The sequence below is a fragment of the Phyllostomus discolor genome, chromosome 2, assembly GCF_004126475.2.
Source record: "Phyllostomus discolor isolate MPI-MPIP mPhyDis1 chromosome 2, mPhyDis1.pri.v3, whole genome shotgun sequence".
Lineage (NCBI taxonomy): Eukaryota > Metazoa > Chordata > Mammalia > Chiroptera > Phyllostomidae > Phyllostomus > Phyllostomus discolor.
Window position 1 is genome coordinate 56,475,715 of NC_040904.2, and position 21,638 is coordinate 56,497,352.

Consider the following 21,638-nt stretch of genomic DNA (forward strand, 5'->3'; position numbering starts at 1 on the left):
GAAAAAATTATCATTAGTGTGGTTTTATTTTAAATTCTATTCAAGTGTTAATCACAACAATATGAAATATATAGAATATAAATTCAATATAATCAGCTAAATTTGAATGGCCTTATGGCAATTCTCTAACATTGGAAATACATTTTTGTAGACCCCATCAAGGTGACTGATTTTACTCAATCACAACTCCTCATTGTGAATTAGGTTTGAAAGGAAATTCACTCTCATATTTATTATATGGATATAATTAAAGATACTGCCTACTCTAGCGTACAACGCTCCCTTTATGGTAGTCCTTAAAGAAACATCTTTCAGATCAAAACTATTTCAATAGCTTTATCTAAAATTAGAAAGTTAATTTTGTTTCCCCTTTTGTTCCCATGGCCTAGAAGTTCGGTGGTTACTTTGAAGCTCAAATAAAGAAATTAAGGAGGTTTTAAGCCCTTATTTCTATCCTTGGATGTCTCCTTTAATCTCATTTTATTATGTATAATCTAATTTTCCTATATATATTATAATAAAGTAAAATTAATTATTTTGGCTCATTATATAGAAAAGCTATTTTCTTTTTTAAGTATATTTTCTTTAAGTATATTTCATTATGTTATTACAATAGTCCCATATTCTTTCTCCCCTTTATTCTCCTCAGCCCTGCACACCCCTTCCCTCCAGTACTGCCCCTCTTAGTTCATGTCCATGGGTGTACATACAACTTCTTTGGTTTCTCTATTTTCTATACAATTCTGAACCTCCCCCTGTCTATTTTGTACCTGCCATTTATGGTATTTATTCCCTGTACCTTTGCTCCCTTTCTCCACATTCCCCCTCTCCACTGATAACCCTCCATGTGATTTCCATTTCTATGATTCTGTTCCTGTTCTAGTTGTTTGCTTAGTTTTTTTTTTTTTTTTTAAGATTTATTTATTTATTTATTTTTAGAGAGGGAAGGGAGGGAGGGGGAGAGAGAGAGAGAGAGAGAGAGAGAGAGAGAGAGAGAGAGAGAGAGAGAGAGAGAGACATCAATGTGCGGTTGCTGGGGGTTCTGGCCTGCAACCCAGGAATGTACCCTGGCTGGGAATCGAACGTGGGGCACTTTGGTTCCCAGCCCGCGCTCAATCCACTGAGCTACGCCAGCCAGGGCTGTTTTTGTTTTTTTAAGTTCAGTTGTTGATAGCTGTGAATTTGTTGTCATTTCACTGTTTACAGTTTTGATCTTCTTTTTCTTAGATAAGTCCCTTTAACATTTCATATGATAAGGGCTTGGTGATGATGAACTCCTTTAACTTGACCTTATCTGGGAAGTACTTTATCTGCCCCCCCCATTCTAAATGATAGCTTTGCAGGGTAGAATAATCTTGGATGTAGGTCCTTGCCATTCACAATGTCAATACTTCTTTTGAGGCCTTCTTGCCTGCAAGGTTTCTTTTGAGAAATCAGCTGATAGTTTTATGGGAACTTCTTTGTAGGTAACCACCTCCTTTTCTTTTGCTACTTTTAAGATTCTCTTATTTTTAATCTTATAATTTAATTATAATGTGCCTTGGTGTGTCCCTCCTTGAGTCCAGCTTTTTGGGGACTCTCTGGGCTTCCTGGACTCCCTGGAAATCTATTTCCTACTCCAGATTAAGGAAGTTCTCCTTCATTACTTTTTTTCAAAAAGTTTTCAATTTCTTGCTCTTCCTCTTCTCCCTCTGGCACCCTTGATTCAGATGTTGGGACATTTAAAGTTGTCCCAGAGGTTCCTAAGCCTCTCCTCATTTTTTTGAATTCTTATTTCTTCATTCTGTTCCATTTGAATGTTTACTTCTTCCTTATGTTCCAAATCATTGATTTGAGTCCCAGTTTCCTTCCCTTCACTGTTGGTCCCCTGTATATTTTTCTTTATTTCACTTTGCAAAGCCTTCACTTCCTCCTCTATTTTGTGACTGTACTCAATCATTTCTCTGAGTATCCTGATTACCAGTGTTTTGAACTCTGCATCTGATAGGTTGGCTATCTCCTCATCACTTAGTTCTGTTTTTAGAGCTTTGATCTGTTCTTTCATTTGGGCCACATTTTTTTGTCTTGGCACACCTGTTACATAGTAAGGACTCAGGGCCTTAGGTATTCGCCAGGGTAGGGCAACCCACTTCACTATGCTGTGGTGCTATCTTTGAGGGAAGGGTCAGAGATGGAACAATTCCACTAGCTTAGCTCTCACTCTACTTTCAGTAACTTTTCCCACTACCCACAAGCAAATTGGGCCCCTCTGGCCCTGATTTCCCAGTGGGTGGGGTTGTGTACGTTCTAGAACCCTGTGGACCCCTCCAGTGAACTCTCCTGTGATCCTGGGAGTTTCTCTCACCACACCCCCCACAGATTTTTATAGCCAAAGGTTTTGAGGCTCTATTTCCCATGCTGGAACCCTGGGTTGCATGGTCTGTCTCGTTCCCCAATTGTTCCTACCAGTTTATCCACATCACATGAGAATGTGGGACTACCCAGTCCACCAGCTGCCACCTTGCTGCATGTCCTCCTTGCCCCAGCTGCCCATCTCTGTTCCTCTCTGCCCCCCTACCAGCCTGGATGATTGTTTATTCTTTAACTCCTTGGTTGTTGGACTTCCATACAGTTCAGTTTTCTGGCAGTTCTGGTTGTTTTTTGTTTTTAAATTGGTTGTTGTCCTTCTTTTGATTGTGTGAGGAGGCAAAGTGTATCTACCTACACCTCCATCTTGGCCAAAAAATAAAAGCTACTTTCTTTCACCAATACATTTTATCTTGTACCTTTTTTATATACTTTCTCCAATACTCCAGGTACGTTTTAGAGGACAGTTTATCTTTCATTCATTGCATGTCAATTTCTGAATTATCTGTCAGTCCTTGTAATAAGCAACATTTAAAAAAAGAAATTAAAGTTCCTTGCTTGAACTTTCATATGGTGATGAAGGGAGATTTTACTTCGGGTGGTAGGCACACCATGCAATATATAGATGGTGTATCATAAAATAAACCTATATAATTTTAATAGCTAATGTTACCCCCGATAAATTAAATTTAAAAAAAGAAAGATTCTCAAGGAAGAATAAAAAATTAAAAAAAATTAAAAGCTCCTAACTGTGCACAAGTTAATCTTTATTCTCCTTTCAGACAGTTATATGAACAGAATTTGGTAATATTTTACAGTGAGAGTGTTTTGTATTTGCATGGGTTCAGGAGTTACTGCAAATTTTATTTCCATCTGTTCATTCTACTTATCTGGCATTCTGTAGATACTCAATAAGCTTATGGTGAATGAAGGAAGGAATCAACCTCAATGACCAAAATCATCCCTAGAATCCATATACATAATAGACTTCCCAGTTATAAGAGCAACCTTTTGGAAGAAAACTGATACTACAGAATATCTTAAAACTGTGCTGGTATTGACAGAAGAATTCATAAAAATTTATTTCCAATAGATCATTTACCCTAAAAGTATAAATGATAAACTATAATATAATTCTCTATAAAATATCTACAGAGTAGGGCAAAAGTAGGTTTACAGTTGTAAGTATATGACACAGAATTTATTCTTGTATTGTTATATATGTTATTACTTCATTTTCTTTTTTATTTTAAAGATTTTATTTAATTTTTTAGAGCGGAAGGGAAGGAGGAAGAGAGGGAAAGAAACATCAGTGTGTGGCTGCCTCTCACGCACCCCCTACTGGGGACCTGGCCTGCAACCCAGGCATGTGCCCTGACTGGAAATCAAAACAGTGACCCTTTGCTTCACAGGCCTGTGCACAACCCACTGAGCCACACCAGCCAGGGTTGCTTCATTTTCCATAAAAACAAGTGTAAACCTACTTGTGCCTCACCCTATGTATATAAGTAACACTGTGCATGGCATATATGATGTATATAACATCCAGGCAAAATTACACAGTGATCAAGAATATAGCACCTGGAGCCAGACTGCCTAAATTTAAAGCCCACTTCCAACACAAAAATATTATATGCCCTTAAGTGAGTTACTTAATGTATATATGCTTCATTTTTCTCATCACAAAACATAGTCAATAGTACTATCTACTGAAAAAATTTTATGCAGTTTAAATAAGTTACTGTATGTAAAATTCTTGAAATAGTCCTTAGTTATACAATAATATATTATTTTTAAATCAAATTTAAAATCAAACACAAATAAAATGTGTCAATAAAAATGCTGAAAGCACTATAACTATTTTTTCCTCAATGCTTTTACCAGGTTAGCAGACTAATATTAAACAAGAACACCCAATCATAGCAAGTTATTAAATATCAACAACCAAACCCCTTTTATTGGAGTCAATTATTAGTTGCCATCGCTTTTAAAAATAGTTCAGATATACATAAATCTACCAATTTTCTTAATCATGTTTTAGCTTTATAAATCGAATACTATTTATTGAAACTATACAATAACATGACCCCTTTTTTTTTTACAAATCACTATACTTCATGGCAATGTCTTTTTTCTTACTACATTTCACCAAGTCAATTCCACTTACATTTACCGCAGACAAGTCAATTGTATCCAGTTCACAGAAAGTGCAGCCTTTGTCCTGTGTCCATGCATTAGGCACATAGTTCCCAAAATAATTCAGGAGAGTCTAGTGAATGAAGGAGAATTGTGTTAACAAAAGTTATTCTCTGCTTTCAAGGTATTTTCATTCCATGTAGCTGGTACACGCGACTGGGTAGATTCCTTTAATAATTCTATTAATATCTATCACTTAGAGGTCCGCACTGAACAACATTATCTCCAGAAAATGAATCATAAAGCAGGTCAAACTTTGTCTAGAAGCACCAAAAAAAATGCTTCATAAACCATAAAGGTCATTTAATTTATTAGATAAGGAGTGATACCAGAAGAGACACAATTAAAGAAATACGTCAAACAATGAAACAACAGTTTTTTTATTGGGCTAATACGACTTATCAGAAAAACACCACGAATAATAGCAGTCACGTGAAGAGTAAGTTGGTATGAAGATGGATGTTTATAAGGATCAACACAGACAATTACAGAAAATGGGGGCAGTGTCAGGGTGACCTCTTACCAACCATCACCACACAAAGCAAATGCTACAAAATGTATTACCAAAGGCACTAAAATATGCTGTCTACTATAAACTAGGCTTCTGGGGCACTGATTTCAGGAAAAGAAAGCTTGCAAATTAAAATAGATCTAAAATAAACTGCTAATTACAGCCACATCGCAGATCCTATCAACAACAAGCTCAAGTACAATACCACTTCACCCATTTCAGACCTAGTAGAGCATCTCCTTTGTGTCTCACCCTCTCCCCCGCTCCTTAAGCACCTACTGGCTGGCATTCCTTTTTTCTACAAAGCCTGTGTCCTTGTGTGTTCTGGATGAGGGAGCAGGTGAGAGAAGATGGATGGAAAAAACATAAACACACTAAAATATGTGCTCAGCCCTCAGACAAATCTTGAATATCCGTAGATTTGAACATCTTAGGAAAAATTCTTCTGATTTACTTGAAAAAAATTACTGTACTTTCTATTTCAATACTAATACTTATAGTGGTATGAACATCTGCAGATTTTTATTTAACTATTTCTTTTCACAAAGTACTTCACTTCAAGACAGTGGAACTGCAGCAAACTAGCTTTGGCTGTGACTTTACTTTTAACAGGAAGCACCTAAAATCCTTGTTATGCTATATAATCATTGACTTTTGACTGGAAAGGTGAGATGGACCCAAAAGAAAAAGATAGTGGTCAAAAACATACAGAATGGCCAAGTAAATTTTTCTAGCTTCCTAAGACAATAGAAAACATCTTAAGGTATAGAACAATTGAGGTAATTAGTCCAGTACCATTCTACAAAAATCCTCCAAAGTATTTAAAATTCCATCCAAATATTCCTACTGAACTGCAACTAAAACATGCTGTTAAGACACACACAGTATTAATTACAGTGGGAAAATCTCTGTTAGATATAGCAGACCTAGTTACACTCATTCTGCACAGCAGACAGAGGACATGAATGGCAACTGACTCATTCACATTTCTTATGAACTACATGACATTTCAGGAAACGAATTACAAGGCAGGAAATATGTAGTTCTGGCATTTGTTAATGACATTTCAAGAGTCAGTGTGGTCACTTTAATGTGCCTCTATAACAAAACATAATTATTTGGCTGTTGTCAAAACACAGATGCAAACATTAATTTAATCATTCCTGTTCTGTACAAAATTATAGTTTTGAAGGAATAAAGCAATTCATGTGAAAATAAATTTTTTTAAAGATTTTATTTATTTATTTTTAGAGAGGGAAGGGAGGAAGAAAGAGAGAGAGAGAAACATCAATGTGCGGTTGCTGGGGGTCATGGCCTGCAACCCAGGCATGTACTCTGACTGGGAATCGAACCTGCGACTGCGACACTTTGGTTCGCAGCCCGCGCTCAATCCACTGAGCTACGCCAGCCAGAGCTGAAAATAAATTCTTTATTTAGCATTATGTGTGAAAGATTTTTAAGGCTAGTGGGAGATACACAGTTTTGTTTACAACATCCTGGAAAAGAATTTTTTTTTAAGTAAGAAGAAAATCCCCCAAACAGCTGGCCATATCTAAAATTCCCATCTACATATACTTGGCTCAGAAATCTCAAAAAACATTAAATATTTATTTCATGAATTATTGACCAATCTACTAGATTCCCAATGTGAATATGAAAATGAGCCAATATTTTCTGAAAAGGTCCGAGCATAAAAGGTGTTATCTTTAGTTCTCAAAATCTAAACTTCATAACCTTTCTACTTTTGCCTGGAAATCTCCCTCTTGGATTTCTCACCACACAGGCAGAGGTCACTACTGCAGCCTTCCCTTTATGTCTGTTTTCTTCATCAAAAACCAGACATTTATGCTGGCAGCTTTGAAAAGTGCAGAAAACTGTTTATGTATTTAGGCTGTTCTGGGAAGTCCCTAGCTACTAGGTGGCAGTCCTGTCCTGATTCTCCTTTCACAATATCGAGATGTTGCCAAGAATAATGTCATTTCATTGGCAAAGAAACTTTTCCAGCTCCATCCTTTCTCTTTTTTTTAATCATTCAATTAGTCAAGGTTATAGTAACCCAAGCATGGTAGTTTTTATGCAAAAAAAATAAATTTTTATTGCAAATCTAAATAGTTTCAGAAATTACTTATTTTCATGTGCAAATTAGGTGACATGATCTTGTTCTGTTAAACTTCTGTTTATACAAAAATGCCACCACTTTTATAATGATTACTTTAAGATGTATATTATCTGATATTTAAAAGAAAAGGTTGGGCATTTCACCTTTTCTTATGGCTAAGTAGTAGTCTGTGTATATAGGGACCACATCTTACTCCAGTCATCTATCAAAGGACACTTGGGTTGTTGAAAACATGAATAATGATGCAGTGAACAGAAGGGTGCATATATCTTTGTGAATAAATGACTTGAAATTTTTCAGGTAGATACCAAGAAGAGTCATATGGTAACTCTATTCTTAATTTTTTGAGGAACCTCCATACTGTTTTCCATAGTGGCTGTACCAGTTCACATTCCTACCAGCAGTGAATAAAGGTTCCTTTTTTCCCCATAATCTCTCCAACACTTGTTATTACCTGTCTTGTTAATAACAGACATTCAAACAGGTGTGAGGTGGTATCTTATTGTAGTTTTAATTTGCATTTCCCTAATAGCTAGTGAAGCTGAACATACCTGCAACATACCTGTTGGTCATTGTATGTCTTCTTGAGAGAAGTGCCTCTGCCCATTTTTTAAATTGGACTGTTTGTTTGTTTGGTGGTGAGGTGCATGCATTCTTTATATATTTTGGATATTAATAACCCTTTGTCAGAGCTGTTGCTCGCAAACATCTTTCCCCATTTGTAATAAAATAAATATCTTAGGAGCATGTGAGTTCTTGCTCCCTGGCTTATGTCATCAGTTTGGCTCAAATAAACAAACACTTACGAAAGTTATCCAAAAAAAGCATCTTAAAAAAAAGTGAAGCCCTGGCTGGTGTGACTCAGTGGATTCAGTGCTGGCCTGTGAACCAAAGGGTTACCAGTTCAATTCCCAGTCAGGGCACATGCCTGGGTTGCAGGCCAGGTCCCCAGTAAGGGGTGCACAAGAGGCAACCACACACTGATGTTTCTCTCCCTCTCTCTCTCCCTTTCCCTCTCTCTAAAAATAGATAAAATATAATCTTTATTAAAAAATATGAAAAGCAGACTGAAATGGCCCCAATAAAATAATCAAACAACTTATGTTTTTTGAAAAAGCAACTTATGATGTATTACTAATAATAAATAAGCTCAAGAATAAAAAGTAAAGCTTTAAACCAGAAATCATCGTTTCTATCTAAAAACTGGTCTATATTAGATTTTATCTAGATAAGGACAAAAATTACATTGAATACAGAAATATATTTCAAATAAAATGCTACTTATAAAACACAAAACTGTTTATAAACCATTATGAAAACAAATGAAAAATAAGAATGCTCATAGGTGTATACTGAAAAGACATAAAACAGAAAACAGCTATGAATGAAAACAATATGGGAGGCTAATGGGATTTTAAGTGATTTTTGTTTATAAATTGTTCTTCCTAACAATAGCATAATATTTAGAAAAAGTAACTAAGAAATAAACTCATTTTTATACTTTAGTTTATAAACACACTACAAACAATTTATCATTTACAGCTTACATGTATACAGTAGTTCCCCACCAATCATGGCTTAACTCTCTGGGGTTTCAGTTACCCTGAACAACCTCAATCCGAAACAGTAAAAGAAAAATTCCAGATTAATTAATCATAAGTTTTAAACTGTGCATTGTTCCAAGTGGCACAGCGAACTCTTGAGCTGCCCCACTCCTACCCAGGACACGAATCATCCCTTTGGTCTGGGTATCAAACCTGCTCCTGCTCCTCACCAGTCTAGTCACTTAGTGGTTAGTCATTGAGTAGCCTTCTCAGTTAGCAGGTCAGCTGTCGTGGTATCACAGTGGTTGTGTTCAAGTAATTCTTATTTTACCTAATAGTGGCCCCAAAGTGCCAGAGTAGTGATGCTGGCAATGTGTATGTGACAAAGAGAAGCGATAAGTGCTTCTTTAAGTAAAAAGATATATACATATATGAAGAAACACTATATATAAGATTCTGTGTTAACTGCAGTTTCAGGCAGCCATGGGTGGTCTTGGAACATATCCCCTGCAAATAAGGGTGGACCACTGTATTACACAGCTTAGGTATTAGTGAGTTCAACATTATGGCACAAAAACCACTGGCATTATACTCACTCCTCACTAAATAATAACTAAAATTAACTTATAAAATCTCATATAAAAATCCTTTTAACCTTTATGATGAAGAAAAGAGTTTATATCTCAAGAGTAACCTGTTTTACTTTTAGCCTGGACACAGGGGAAAGTGTGATATATCCATGTACCTCTATTTAACATTAATGTAATATTATTAAATAAAGTATTAGCATTGATTGAATGCTTATTTATATAATCTTTTTTTAAATTTTTATATTGTACCAAATAACAAAAACACTTACCATACTTCATGTTTTGTGGTCAAATAAAATCATAGAAAAATATGCTAGACAGGATCATGTCAGAGAAAATATAGTAAGATCATCACATTGTTTAAATTCCAGAATCAGTGATAGCCCAAACTGAGAATGTTTCCCAGAAGATTTAAAATTCCTTAATGTTAGGTGAGGGCTCCATAGCTCAAGGGTTAGAGCACTGGTCTTGTAAAAATTCGCTAGTGCACGTAAGTCTTTCTAAATGATTGAGGACTGGTGACCCTCTTTTGTGAGAAATCCATTAGTCACTTTGTAAAACTCGTCAGATTATCCTGGGAATTCGGAAGGAATTGTTGATCACATTAAAATCACTAAACCCACAATAGCTAAAACCTTTGCCTCAGGAACACCAAGACATCAGACAGAGGGCTAAAAGAGAAACTGCCACATGCCCACACATGCGCACACACACACACACACACACACACACACACACAGGAAAGGGCTGCAGAGACAAGACCTGTCTATTTATCAAATTTGCCTAAAGACGGTTATAGTGACCCACAGCAATTTTACGACTACTTTGTCCTGTCAGGAAAAAAAAAGTCTTAACATCTTAAGTCTTAAAAGTCTTACTCCCAAGAATAATGCTAGATCATTAGACTCTGTCATTCAAATCTCATTTACATAAAGGCTAATGTAGGCTACACCTGTGCTGAATGCCAGGGAAACAAAATGTGAATTCCCAGGGACAGGTGCGAGTTCTGTAATTTCTAGGCTAAAGGCCCAGTAAGTAAGAGAGACCAAAAAACAGGTAAACTCTACCACTGTCCTGTGTGGTATGTACTGTGAGGGACAAAGTTCCAGCTATTATAAAAGTATGCACAGGAGTAAAGACGAAGCTGACAGCTAAAAGGTGACAGGACTCAGCAGATGGGTACAGGAATTGGAATTAGGGGCAGAGGATTCTGGAATGAGTGAAATGCATGTACAAAAGACTTGAACACAGAGGAAACATGAAAACTTTAGTGAAGTTCAATGTAATTCAGTATGACAGGAGCTGAGGAAGAGAATGATTGACTACAAGAAATGGGTGCATGGATATTGTTGTGTCTGGAATTGGGGGATAGAGGATAGTAGATAGGTGGTCACTAAACAGGAGCAAAATTTAAAAAGAACCTTATGAGAAAAACTGAGAATTTGGAACTTCATACCTAAACACATGCACGGGTAAGCAATTGATCGGTTTTCTAGTTTCGGGCTACTGGTGGGCAGCTGCTATTGGTGGGAGGTGGCAGGTGGTCTGAACTAAGGAAGTTGCCATGAGCACCGAGGAAACTAGATGTACCACCATACAGAGCAGTTAGACAGCTCCTGGACTGGGAGTGGGAAGCAACTACAGCCAACAGAAAACTCAGGCTTTAGTTAATCAAGCAGATGGAAGAGGAAGCAGAGTTTAAGGTCCTGACCTCCAGGTCTCCTATGACATGCAAATAAATCTACCAACTGGGCATTCATTCAGGCCTGGAGTTCAGGGAAGATAATAGGAGTTAGTTCAAGGATCTGAAAAATCATCAGCATTAAGAGGATTTGCTGATGCAGGAATGAAGCAGATTACCCAAGAATGTGAGTACAAGAAAAGGAAGATGTCTCAGATAGATAACTGCAGAACACTTAACTAAAACAGTACAGGATGAAGACCAACCTCCAAACACAACTCCCCAACACATACACAAAGGGTTAGACTTTAAAAATATATAGGAAAAAAAAGAAAGAGAGAGAGACTGAAGAGTAAAGGCCAGAAAATAGACAAACCAGCAGAGCATTCATGGAAAATGGAAAGAGTATTTGAAGCAGGACCAAATGGGATCAACAATATCAAAAGTTATCTTTGGGTGAAGTAAAAATGGGGGCTGCCAAGTGTTTACTATTCAATGAAGATGCCGCAACCCACAAGACATCAGCAGGTGCACGTCCTGGTGTGTGCAAAGGGGAACAATGGTGGCAGTGAGTGGCCTCTGCTTGAAGGAAGTGTGGCTGTGAAGGGAGAAGGCAGGCAGGCTGTAAGATGCCTGAGGGGGATATTATGGTTTGTGTTGGCTCAGTCTTGTTTTGTTTAGAGGATGGGAGAGATTTGAGGGTCTGTAAATACTCATGAGAAGGAGAATGCTGCTGGGAACTGACACAAGATACAGAAAGGAGTGTACATCATGAGAGAGCAAGAAGGGGATGAAAAGCAAAGCAGAAAGATTAACTAGAGGAGATGCAGAACCTACTTCCATCAGGATGTGGGAAATGCTGCCAACGTAGGTTTTCCCTGGAATTTCTTCCCATGCATGTGGCTTTTGTTGGGATTCAGACTACTCACTTCTCTGAAAAGCACACACCTCCCCATCTTGTTTTCCGCAATGCAAAGCTATTTGTAATCTTTTCCAGATACTTGTGAGTAAACCAGTCAACTCAGTATCTCAGAACACTGTTTTAAGCATATATATACACATGTATACACTTAAATATATGTGTATATATGTATACATACATACACTGTGTGTGTGTATATATATATATCCCCACAGAATTCATGTTCCATTTTAATTGGATATCAGCAACACAAACTTTACCAACTTATCTACAAATTTGCAGTCGATAAGATTTTCAACAAGCTCAAATACATATATCTGAAAAGCATCCAAAATGTCATTAGTCAAGGTTATGTTTGTCAACTATAATCCAGGTAGAAAATAAGTGCAAGAGGAAGTTTCTGTCCAATCTTAGCAGAACTGTTAATTTAGAATATGGGGATGAAGATGAAACAAATGATCCCTTAACGATCTCAAAGATTCATCTTCAGAAGATATTCTATATGAAGGAAATGTGGCTCACTCTCCAGTTAGCTGTTATTACTAAATACTAAAGTGAAAAGTGTTACAAATAGAATAAAAAGTTATCACTCTGCTGAGAAAAAGTTATCAGCTAATCTGAATGAAACCATATCATACACCATGTAAAAGATAAAGCCCATAAATTTCTGGCACCAAAATAAAGCCTCTTAAAGATATTTTAAAAAGAGATATTCTTCCTATTGCTCCACAGTCCATCTCCAAGAAGAAAACAGAAAAGCCACTGTGAATCACCTTGGTGGGTCCATTTCCATTAATCGCCACTGGTAATGTTTCATAGAATACATTCTTAGCTCTGGCTTTGCCATTTTCAAATTTCAAAACAACTTCATCTGAGTTAAAGAGAAAAACAGGTTTTAGTAATTTAAAATGTGTCTATTCATATATACATACATACATACATATATTCTTGTTGTTTTAAAATTGCTCATGCATGCTATTCCATGTGCTACAACATTTTTAGTAACTTGGACTCCTCCTAGTAAGTAGACACCCAAATGACAGAATCCGATTCTGAGCACCTCACTCGCTCCAACCTGGCACCAGCAGACTTCGGTGCTGAGCCACTGAGGTGTCTGGCGGGAGGAGAGCCTTTCTGCAGTCCTGCCTCCGCCCCTTGATAGTGATGTGATCCTACAAGAGTTAAATTACAGTCTCAATTTATTCATCAGTAAAGTGGGATCCTTGCCTGCTTTTCAAGATTATTATGAAGATAATATATGGACAGCAGACAGAACACTGCCAGGAACAATAACCAGTTTCCAGTTCTTGAAAATCACGCTTAATGTAAATTCCAAAAATATGTACAAGTCAGATGGGAGTAGAAAGGTTTTTTGTTTGTTTGTTTGTTTGTTTGTTTTCAGGTTCCTTCCCTCACGTTTCCAGAGCATTCCACCCTAAATGCTTTCCATTCTGAGAATCCTGTTCCTCTATGTACTGCCTGGAGGAACTGTATTGAATTGAAGTGTAGTTTTTAATTTTAAAGCATGATGCATTAACAAATGTATGTTGACTTTTAACATATTGATCAATTTTAATATATTAATGCATTTTACCAGGATATATGTCTATTTAGGTAAACACACAGGTACACATGTGTGCATGCATGTAAGCACTTGCACACAAACACACACTCCACAGTAAAAGTGCCTAGTTACCAGGTACATTTCACCTAGGGGAAAACACTCTCATACTCTACCATTCCAGAGTAATTCTCAATACAGAGAACTTATAATGAAACATATATAACAATAAGGTGTAATTAATTTAGAAATACATCTATAGTCCCCAGATGACAACATACTGAATTCTAAGCTACCTAAGGCCAGAAGCTGATCCTTTTTGCATCAGTATCAGACAATGATTTTAACCAAGTGTTTTTAACTATATCAATAAGCTCAAGTCCAATATTTTTTTAAAAGTTGCAGTATCTGCCCTGGCTGGCATGGCTCATTGGATTGAGTGCTGGACTTCGAAGCAAAGTGTCAGCAGTTCGATTCCCAATCAGGACACCTGCCTGGGTTGTGGGCCAGGTCCCTGAGTAGTGGGCGCAGGAGGGGCAACCACACATTGATGTTTCTTTTCCTCTCTTTCTCCCTCCATTCCCCCTCTCTAAAAAATAAATAAAATGTTTTTAAAAAGTTGCAATATCTACCGATAAACTTTAGTCATAGCCCGAAAATATAACAAAAGGCAGACCGTTGAAAACACAGGTGTCCATTTGAATACATGAGCAACCCAGTGTTTAGGAAGCATACCTACAGCTCCATTTAAAGCCTGGAAAATTTTGCACTTGTGATCCAATGTGATGTTAAAAGCTTCCTAAAATAAGAACAAAGATGGTATTACAAATGACAACAAAAAACAACAAACAATACTATCATGTTAATGTAGTTTTTTCTTTTAAATTTTTTTAAATACCTTGTGTAAATTATTCCAGCAGTATCCCTCAAAAAGACTAATTCTTTAGCTTATTAAATTAGAGAATAGAAAGTATGGGAAAGCATTTATGCTGTTCTCCAAGTATTTCCACTTCTCCACCCTCTGACTAATTCTAACCAGTGAAATTATTAGCAGAATTAAAATAAATCACTTCCAACCTAGAGATGTCATTACCAGTTCGAGACCCTAAGTATGCTCCCTCTGCCTGGCACATGAAGCAACAAGGTTGGAGATGGCTGCTCCATCAGCCAGGGCCCCAAAGTGACTACAATAAGCAAAAACACCCTGCTGACTGATAATGGACTTGTAGCAGAAGTAAGCCTCTGTCATGTTGAGCTCCTGAGCCTGGGAGTTGTTACTACAGCATAAACTGCCTGAATGCCACAACAGGTTGGTAATTAATCAATTCAATCATAAAGATTAATCTGCTTTACAAACTTTATGATTTTCAATGCACCAGTTTTCCAGCTACATTGTTCTGTCACAATAATATTCCTAAAATTATATTTGCATGCTGTTATGGACTGAATATCTGTGTCCCCTCAAAATTCATAGGTGGAAGTCCTAACCCCACTGTGAAGATAGTTGTAGTGGGGGCCATTGGTAGATAACGAGGGTTAAATTCAGGTCATGAGAGTGGGGCCCTCATGGTGGAAATTTTGTCCTTATAAGAAGAAATAGGAGAGCTTGGGCACACAAGTGCTTGCTCTTTTTCACCCTCTGTTTATCTCCCCCCGCGTGAGGACACAGCAGGAAGATGGACCTGTCCGAGCCAGGAAGAGAGTTCTCATCAGAAACTGACCATGCCAGCGAAGTTATCTCAGACTTCTAGACTCCAGAATTGTGAGAAATAAATTTCTATTATTTAACAGTGTGCAGTCAGCAGTATGGTGTTATAGCAATCACAGCATAGTAGGATATGCTAATCAGATAAAAATCTTAGGTTAGAGGGAAACCAAAAACAGGATTTAGACAACCAAAAATATCACAAACCTAAAGACAAGTACATAAGCCTCAAAGCACTTTCCCAGGTGGATTACACCAAGGAAAGGTGAGCCCCACGCTGCCTGCCGAGCACTCTTGCAGGCGGAGGCATCTTCTCCAGGTGAGACAGCAAGCCCTCGGGCCTGACATGTCAGGCACAAGAGGGAAAGTGAGAAACAGAGATGAAGAAAATAAACAGTTTAGGAATAGGTTTCTTAAGTATCAAAGATCTATTTAAAAACATTTGTCTAAGAAACAGAGACAGTTTTGGTTACAAATTCAGTATAAAATGTGCTTTAAAAGAATGTTTCCTAATGACAGCACCCACAAAGACCCAATTCAGTAAATTTAGAACTCTATTGGCCATATATAGTAAATTTATGAAATATTAATTTATATTATGTAAATTAAAATATTGTTGAATTAGAGAATTTTTTTAGATTTTTGTTTTAATTATATTTTATTATGTTGTTACAATAATCCCACTTTTTTACTCCCCTTTATTTCCCTCTGCCCTTCACCCATCCACCCTCCAGCATTACCCCCACCTAGTTCATGTCCATGGGTTGTACATATAAGTTCTTTGGCTTCTCCATTTCCCATACTATTCTTAATCTATCCCTGACTATTTTGTACCTACCATTTATGCTTCTTATTCCCTGTACCTTTTCCTACATTCTCCCCTCTCGGTCTCCCCACTGATAACCCACCATGTAATCTCCATTTCTGTGATTCTGTTCTTGTTCCAGTTCTTCACTTAGTTTGTTTCTGTTTTTTAAGCACTCATTATATGAAATGTTAAAGAGACTTATCTAAGAAACAGAAGATCAAAACTACGAACAGTAAAATAACAATGAGCTCACAATTATCAACAGCTGAACCTAAAAAAATGCTTTTCATGACTTTGAATATTTCTTGCCAATCCTTTCTAGCCTGCAGTTTCTGTAGCAAAGCCAGCAGACAGTCTTATGGGAACTCCCTGTAGGTAACTAACTGCTTTTCTCTTGCTTCTTTTAAGATTCTCTTTATCTTTAACTTTGGCATTTCAATTTTGATGTGTCTTGGATTTGGCCTCTTTGCATCCACCTTGTTTGGGACTCTGTGTGCTTCCTGGACTTGCATGTCTATTTCCTTCATCAAATTGGGGAAGTTTCCTTTCACTATTTTCTCAGATAGATTTCCAATTTCTTAAGCTTTCTCTTCTCCTTCTGGCACCCCTATGATGCAAATGTTGGAATTCTTGAAGTTGTCCCAGAGGCTGCTTATATTATCCTCATTTTTTTTGGATTCTTGTTTCTTCTTGCTGTTCTGATTGGTTGTTTTTGCTTCCTTATGTTCCAAATTATTGATTTGATTCTTGGCTTCATGCACTCTACTGTTGTTTCCCTGTAAATTGTTCTTTATTTCAATTAGTGAATCCTTCATTTCTGACTAGATCTTTTTTATGTAGCTGAGGTCCTCACTAAGTTCCTTGAGCATTTTTATAAGCAGGGTTTTGAACTCTGCATTTGATATCGATTGCTTATCTCCATTTCATTTACCACTCTTTCTGGAGCAAGGAAAGGTCAGCCCCCATCTGTGTTTCGCCCAGGGTCACCTGGCCTGACCTACAAAGCAACCTGAGATTGCTGCTACTTGGGTGGGCTTGGAGATTCCCAGGCAAAGCCAAGCTATGTATCTAGGCTGGCTGCTGCTAGTGCCAAGCCTGAGGCCCACTGAGGACTGTTGATTGTTTGAGAGGATTTAGGAAGCTGTGAAACATCAGGGAAGATCAGACATTCATATGGCAAACCAACTTGGGTAAGGGACATAAGTTGGGTAGAGCAGAGTCTCCGGTGATCTCCAAGGCAGGTCAAACAGTGTCAGCTGGGTTGATAGAGTCTCAGATTTGGCACCAGCTTGCCAGCTCTGTGGAGGGAAGGTTTAGGAAAGAGACAATGGCCTCTGCTCACCTTGATGTCAGACACTTCAGTTTCTCCCTATATACCACAGGTATCTTTCAAGCTGCTACCCCAATATTGAGCTCCAAAGGAATCTGAGTAGGTGAATCCATATGTGGGTTCTTCATGAGGAACTTCTTGGGATTCCAGAAGTTTCTTCCACAGACTCAATCCCTGCTGATTTTTGCAGTCAGAAGTTGTGGGAACTTACCTTCTTGGCACTGGAACCTGGGATGGGGACCTGATGTGGGCTGGGACTCCTCATCCCCGAGATATCCCTCCTGAAATTTTATACACTACACATGGGTGAAGGATCAGCTCATTCCATGCCAGTCTGGATGGATGTGGTTTCTTTAATTCCATAGTTGTCAGACTTCCATTCAACTCAATTTCCAACAGTTCTGAGTGTTGTGGGAAGAGGCAAGTCACGTCTGTCTATGCTGCCATTTTGATCAGAAGTCCTGCTTTTATTTTTCTCCAAACTTTCATTCAAATCAATCTTAAGAGTGTTTTCTCTAGGGCCTGTGGCAGACTGGTATTGGCCCCAACATCCACACCCCCACCTTAACTACAGGACTCAGGTTTCTAGGACATATGTACTTGAAATAAAGGACAACACTTCCTTTGCATGTTATATGTAGCCATATAAATGTTATAGCAAAAGAAAAATGTTAGAAAGTATATTATGGGAATGAAGTTGAGAAAAATGAGACGGTCCCATAGTTACTACTCTGCTGTTAACTGCCCAGAATCTCCAGTAGCCAATAAGAAGAAGGCAGTCACACTGCAAATGAGAGCAGGAGCCACTACATACCCTCTTCAGTGGATCAATGTAAATTTTAGTATAAAAGAGTTGATCATCATCATTATCCTGTAGATTCCACTGTTGAACTATACGGTTGATATATGGAGCATAACCAATAAATCCTGAAATACAAAAGAGAACAGAGAATTTAGTATTCAAAGACTAAACTGACCTCTATGTTAATTCCATCAATTCCATTGACCCACTGCACATTGATAAACCTATTAGGTCTAATCCTTAGGCTGGAACCATCACAACTCACCATAAGAGAAATATGAGTTATTGACAGTCCTTTGGGTTTTATATATAAATTACAATAGAGTGAGTTTTCATTCCAATTGCAAATCAAAGATTCTTTCAATAAACACATACCCAAAAATTAAGTAACACAAGATAGGGAACTAATAATACTTTCCAGGGCTCCTAAGGAAAATAGGTTACTAGTAAAAGAATAGAACAGTCAGAAGAATGTTCTTTCTGACCTTCTAAAATGCTCTTCTTGGCTCCTTTATAGAGGACTCTGTTTCTGAAAAAAGAAAACTTCTACTACAATGATTTGAACGTCGGTGCCAGATGCTAATGCAATCAAACGAATGTTGCATTTGTCACTGACTAAACATCCCAAAGAAATTTTATATCTAGCACATTTGGAGAATTTTCCCTTTACTTGAGCTAGTCATCATTGTACCTGCTAAACCATTTTCTGGCTAGCTTTTGTGTGTCATAGTCTGGAGAAAGGAAGCCTAAAATTGGATTGTTCCCCTTGGCCTGAGAACATAAGCATTAAGTTTGCCAACAACAGTTGTCTATAAAAAACACAGACAACAGGATCGTTTTTCCCTTGTTTGAGTCTTCCACTGAGTTTTAAAAATGAAGCCAAACTATGTTTCACTGACATGCAATACTTTTTAAAAGAGACCAATTTTACTCCTGTGAATTAAAGAGAAACCTAATGTTTTACCCTCAAAATTGAAATTCCCTCATAAAAATACAAAAATTAAAAGAAATAGGTGCAGATATATTACTGTTACATAGCAAAAATAAGACAAAATAAAAACATGGCTAAAGCCATTACCGGTTGCTCCTTTTTGTTATTTTTGCCAAATAAAAAAATCCTAAAACACTGAGAAATGAAATTTTTAATCCTGTGACCAATCTACTCTGATGAAAAAAATATATGCAAGTAGACCATGACATTTTCAATGGTTTGTGTTACTGTTTTTCGAAAATTACATTTCCTTATCTTTTTTATAAATCCCAAACATCCTTAAAAAAATAAAAGGTATAGTTGACCCTTGAATAACATGGGTTTGAACTACCTGGGTCTTCTTAGATGTGGATTTTTTTTTCAACAAATATACAGTGAATTCTCAATACACATGGGTTTTCATTCTATGGATTCAACCAGCCACAGGTCAAAAACGGTATTTTTGATCCAAGGTTAAGAATCCACAGATGTGGAAGGCCAACTGTACATATTCTTTATGCCATTTCACATGAGACTTGAGCACCCAAGGACTTTGCTATCTGCAGGGGATCCTGGAATCAATTTCTCTTGGGTACTGAGGGATACTGAAGCTTTGGGGAAGTAAAAAGTTATACATGAACTTTTGACTGCACGAGGACCAATGCCCTTAACTCTTCATTATCCAGTGGGCAAACATACATCTATTTTCACTGTATGTGATACATGTTTTATACGATTTGTATTTTTTTATTAAACCACATTATTTCGAACCAATAAACTTTCTTATATTCTCCAATTTTCCTTATAAGGAAACATATTCACTCTCCATATTTTTTAATTAAATGATATACCCAAAAACAAACTTATATCCCTTAAATAACTGTCAATATATCACTCATGAAATCACAAACTTTTATTGAACATAGATTTCCTACCACCTCTTTATTATACTACAAAAAGCATAAGCATTATGTTTTGATTTCTTGTATGATCTCTTTCTCACTTATAAATACTTTTTGCTTAACTAAACCTGCTCACAAAGGCACTCACTTGGTGTTTTTTTTGCTATGTCTACAGTACTCTGCATTCTCTGAAATTAAATTCCTGAGTAGATATATCATGATCGAGATTAATTTACATACTTCATTATATATGCTTTGTTTGGAAAAAATTAATAAATATAAAATAAAACATACCAGAGTTGCACAGCTAAATGGTTTTTAATGTATCTAGGACTTAATGATAATTTGAAAGATTATTCATACTGAGGGCCTGACAGTTTGAAAGCAGAAGGAGCAGCAATCTATGATTCAAGTGTTCAGACAAGAAGTCAAGAGTGAAAGTCTTCTTAGGGAGAAGCTTCCTGCATGCATGAACTGGAAATCTAAGGGAAAGGCTGCTAGCATAATGAGGACAGAGTGACCAACATGACACACCCTAGATTCTGACTTGAATACAGAAGTAAAGTCCAAAGGTGGTAGGTAGATAGAAGAAAATGATCAAGAGATACCAGAAACCATGAAATGTCATTGTATTGAGATGAAGAGAAAAAGTGAGCTAAAGCTTGGCAGTACAAACTGCAATTTAAGGTTTTAGAAGTGTAATATTATTTACATGGCCTGGCAAAGTTTTATGGTACAACTATAACAGTGATTTACTTAGACAAAGGTGCAGATGAATAGAGCTGGAATTTGGGCATCTCAGATAATGTAAACCACTTGATAAGAGAGGTTTCCTTACGTAATCAGCTGAGCAAAGCCTAGAATTCAGACATGCTGCTAATTAAAGCAGCACTTATTTTTTTATCCTCACCCAAGGACATGTTATGGATTTCTCAAGACAACGGAAGGGAGGTAAATAGAGAGAGAGAAACATCAATGTGAGAAACACTGATTGGTATTCTCTTGCATATGCCCCAACTGGGACTGAACCTGCAACCTAGGTATGTGTCTTGACCAGGGATCAAACCTGTGACCTTTCTGTTTCCAGGACAACACTCCAACAAAGCCACACCAACCAGAGCAAAGTAACACATATTTGAACTCGCCTGAATAGTATCAGCTGTATATATACATGTGTAAATCACTCAAAAACATCTGTTCTCCCAGCTTGGTTTGCATGTCTAACATGTCCTCAGCTCCATCCTATTTGATTATAACTTATGGCCATATGTTTACATTAATCTCAGTCTAAAAAGAACACTCTAGAGTCATATTGATGACCAAAGTCAAATTTTACTTTATATTTTGAAGGGAGGGAAGAAATGTGACAATTTGTTCCTTTAATCCATGGTGGCATAACTAATGCAGCATTTGAAGTATACCAAACGGTGTACGTTGAATCTGTTTTAAAAATTTTTTATTCATTGTTTTTAGAGAGAAGGGGAGGGGAGGGGAGGGGAGGAGAGGAGAAGAGAGGAGAGAAAACACTCCTCTCCACTTATATACACATTCACTGGTTGGTTCTTCTATGTGCCCTGACTGGGGATGGAACCCACAACCTTGGCATATGAAGACTGTGCTCTAATCAACTGCTACTAAGCCAGGGCTGCAT

At 37.2% G+C, this 21,638-nt stretch overlaps 1 protein-coding gene across 3 annotated transcripts in view; it reads right to left on the minus strand.

Annotated features, from left to right (window-relative positions):
• The window catches only part of PLOD2 (procollagen-lysine,2-oxoglutarate 5-dioxygenase 2), a 91,750-nt gene that overhangs the window by 19,449 nt on the left and 50,663 nt on the right, over positions 1-21,638 (minus strand). For 2 of the 3 annotated variants that reach the window (XM_028504437.2, XM_028504436.2), the window contains exons 5-8: positions 18,128-18,240; positions 14,206-14,269; positions 12,683-12,780; positions 4,514-4,615 (exon numbers count right to left, since the gene is read on the minus strand). In XM_028504437.2, coding sequence (XP_028360238.1) covers positions 4,514-4,615; positions 12,683-12,780; positions 14,206-14,269; positions 18,128-18,240 — 377 coding nt within the window. Of the gene's footprint in view, positions 1-4,513; positions 4,616-12,682; positions 12,781-14,205; positions 14,270-18,123; positions 18,241-21,638 lie in introns of all 3 variants that reach the window. The other variant, XM_036017882.1, reaches the window with a different exon arrangement.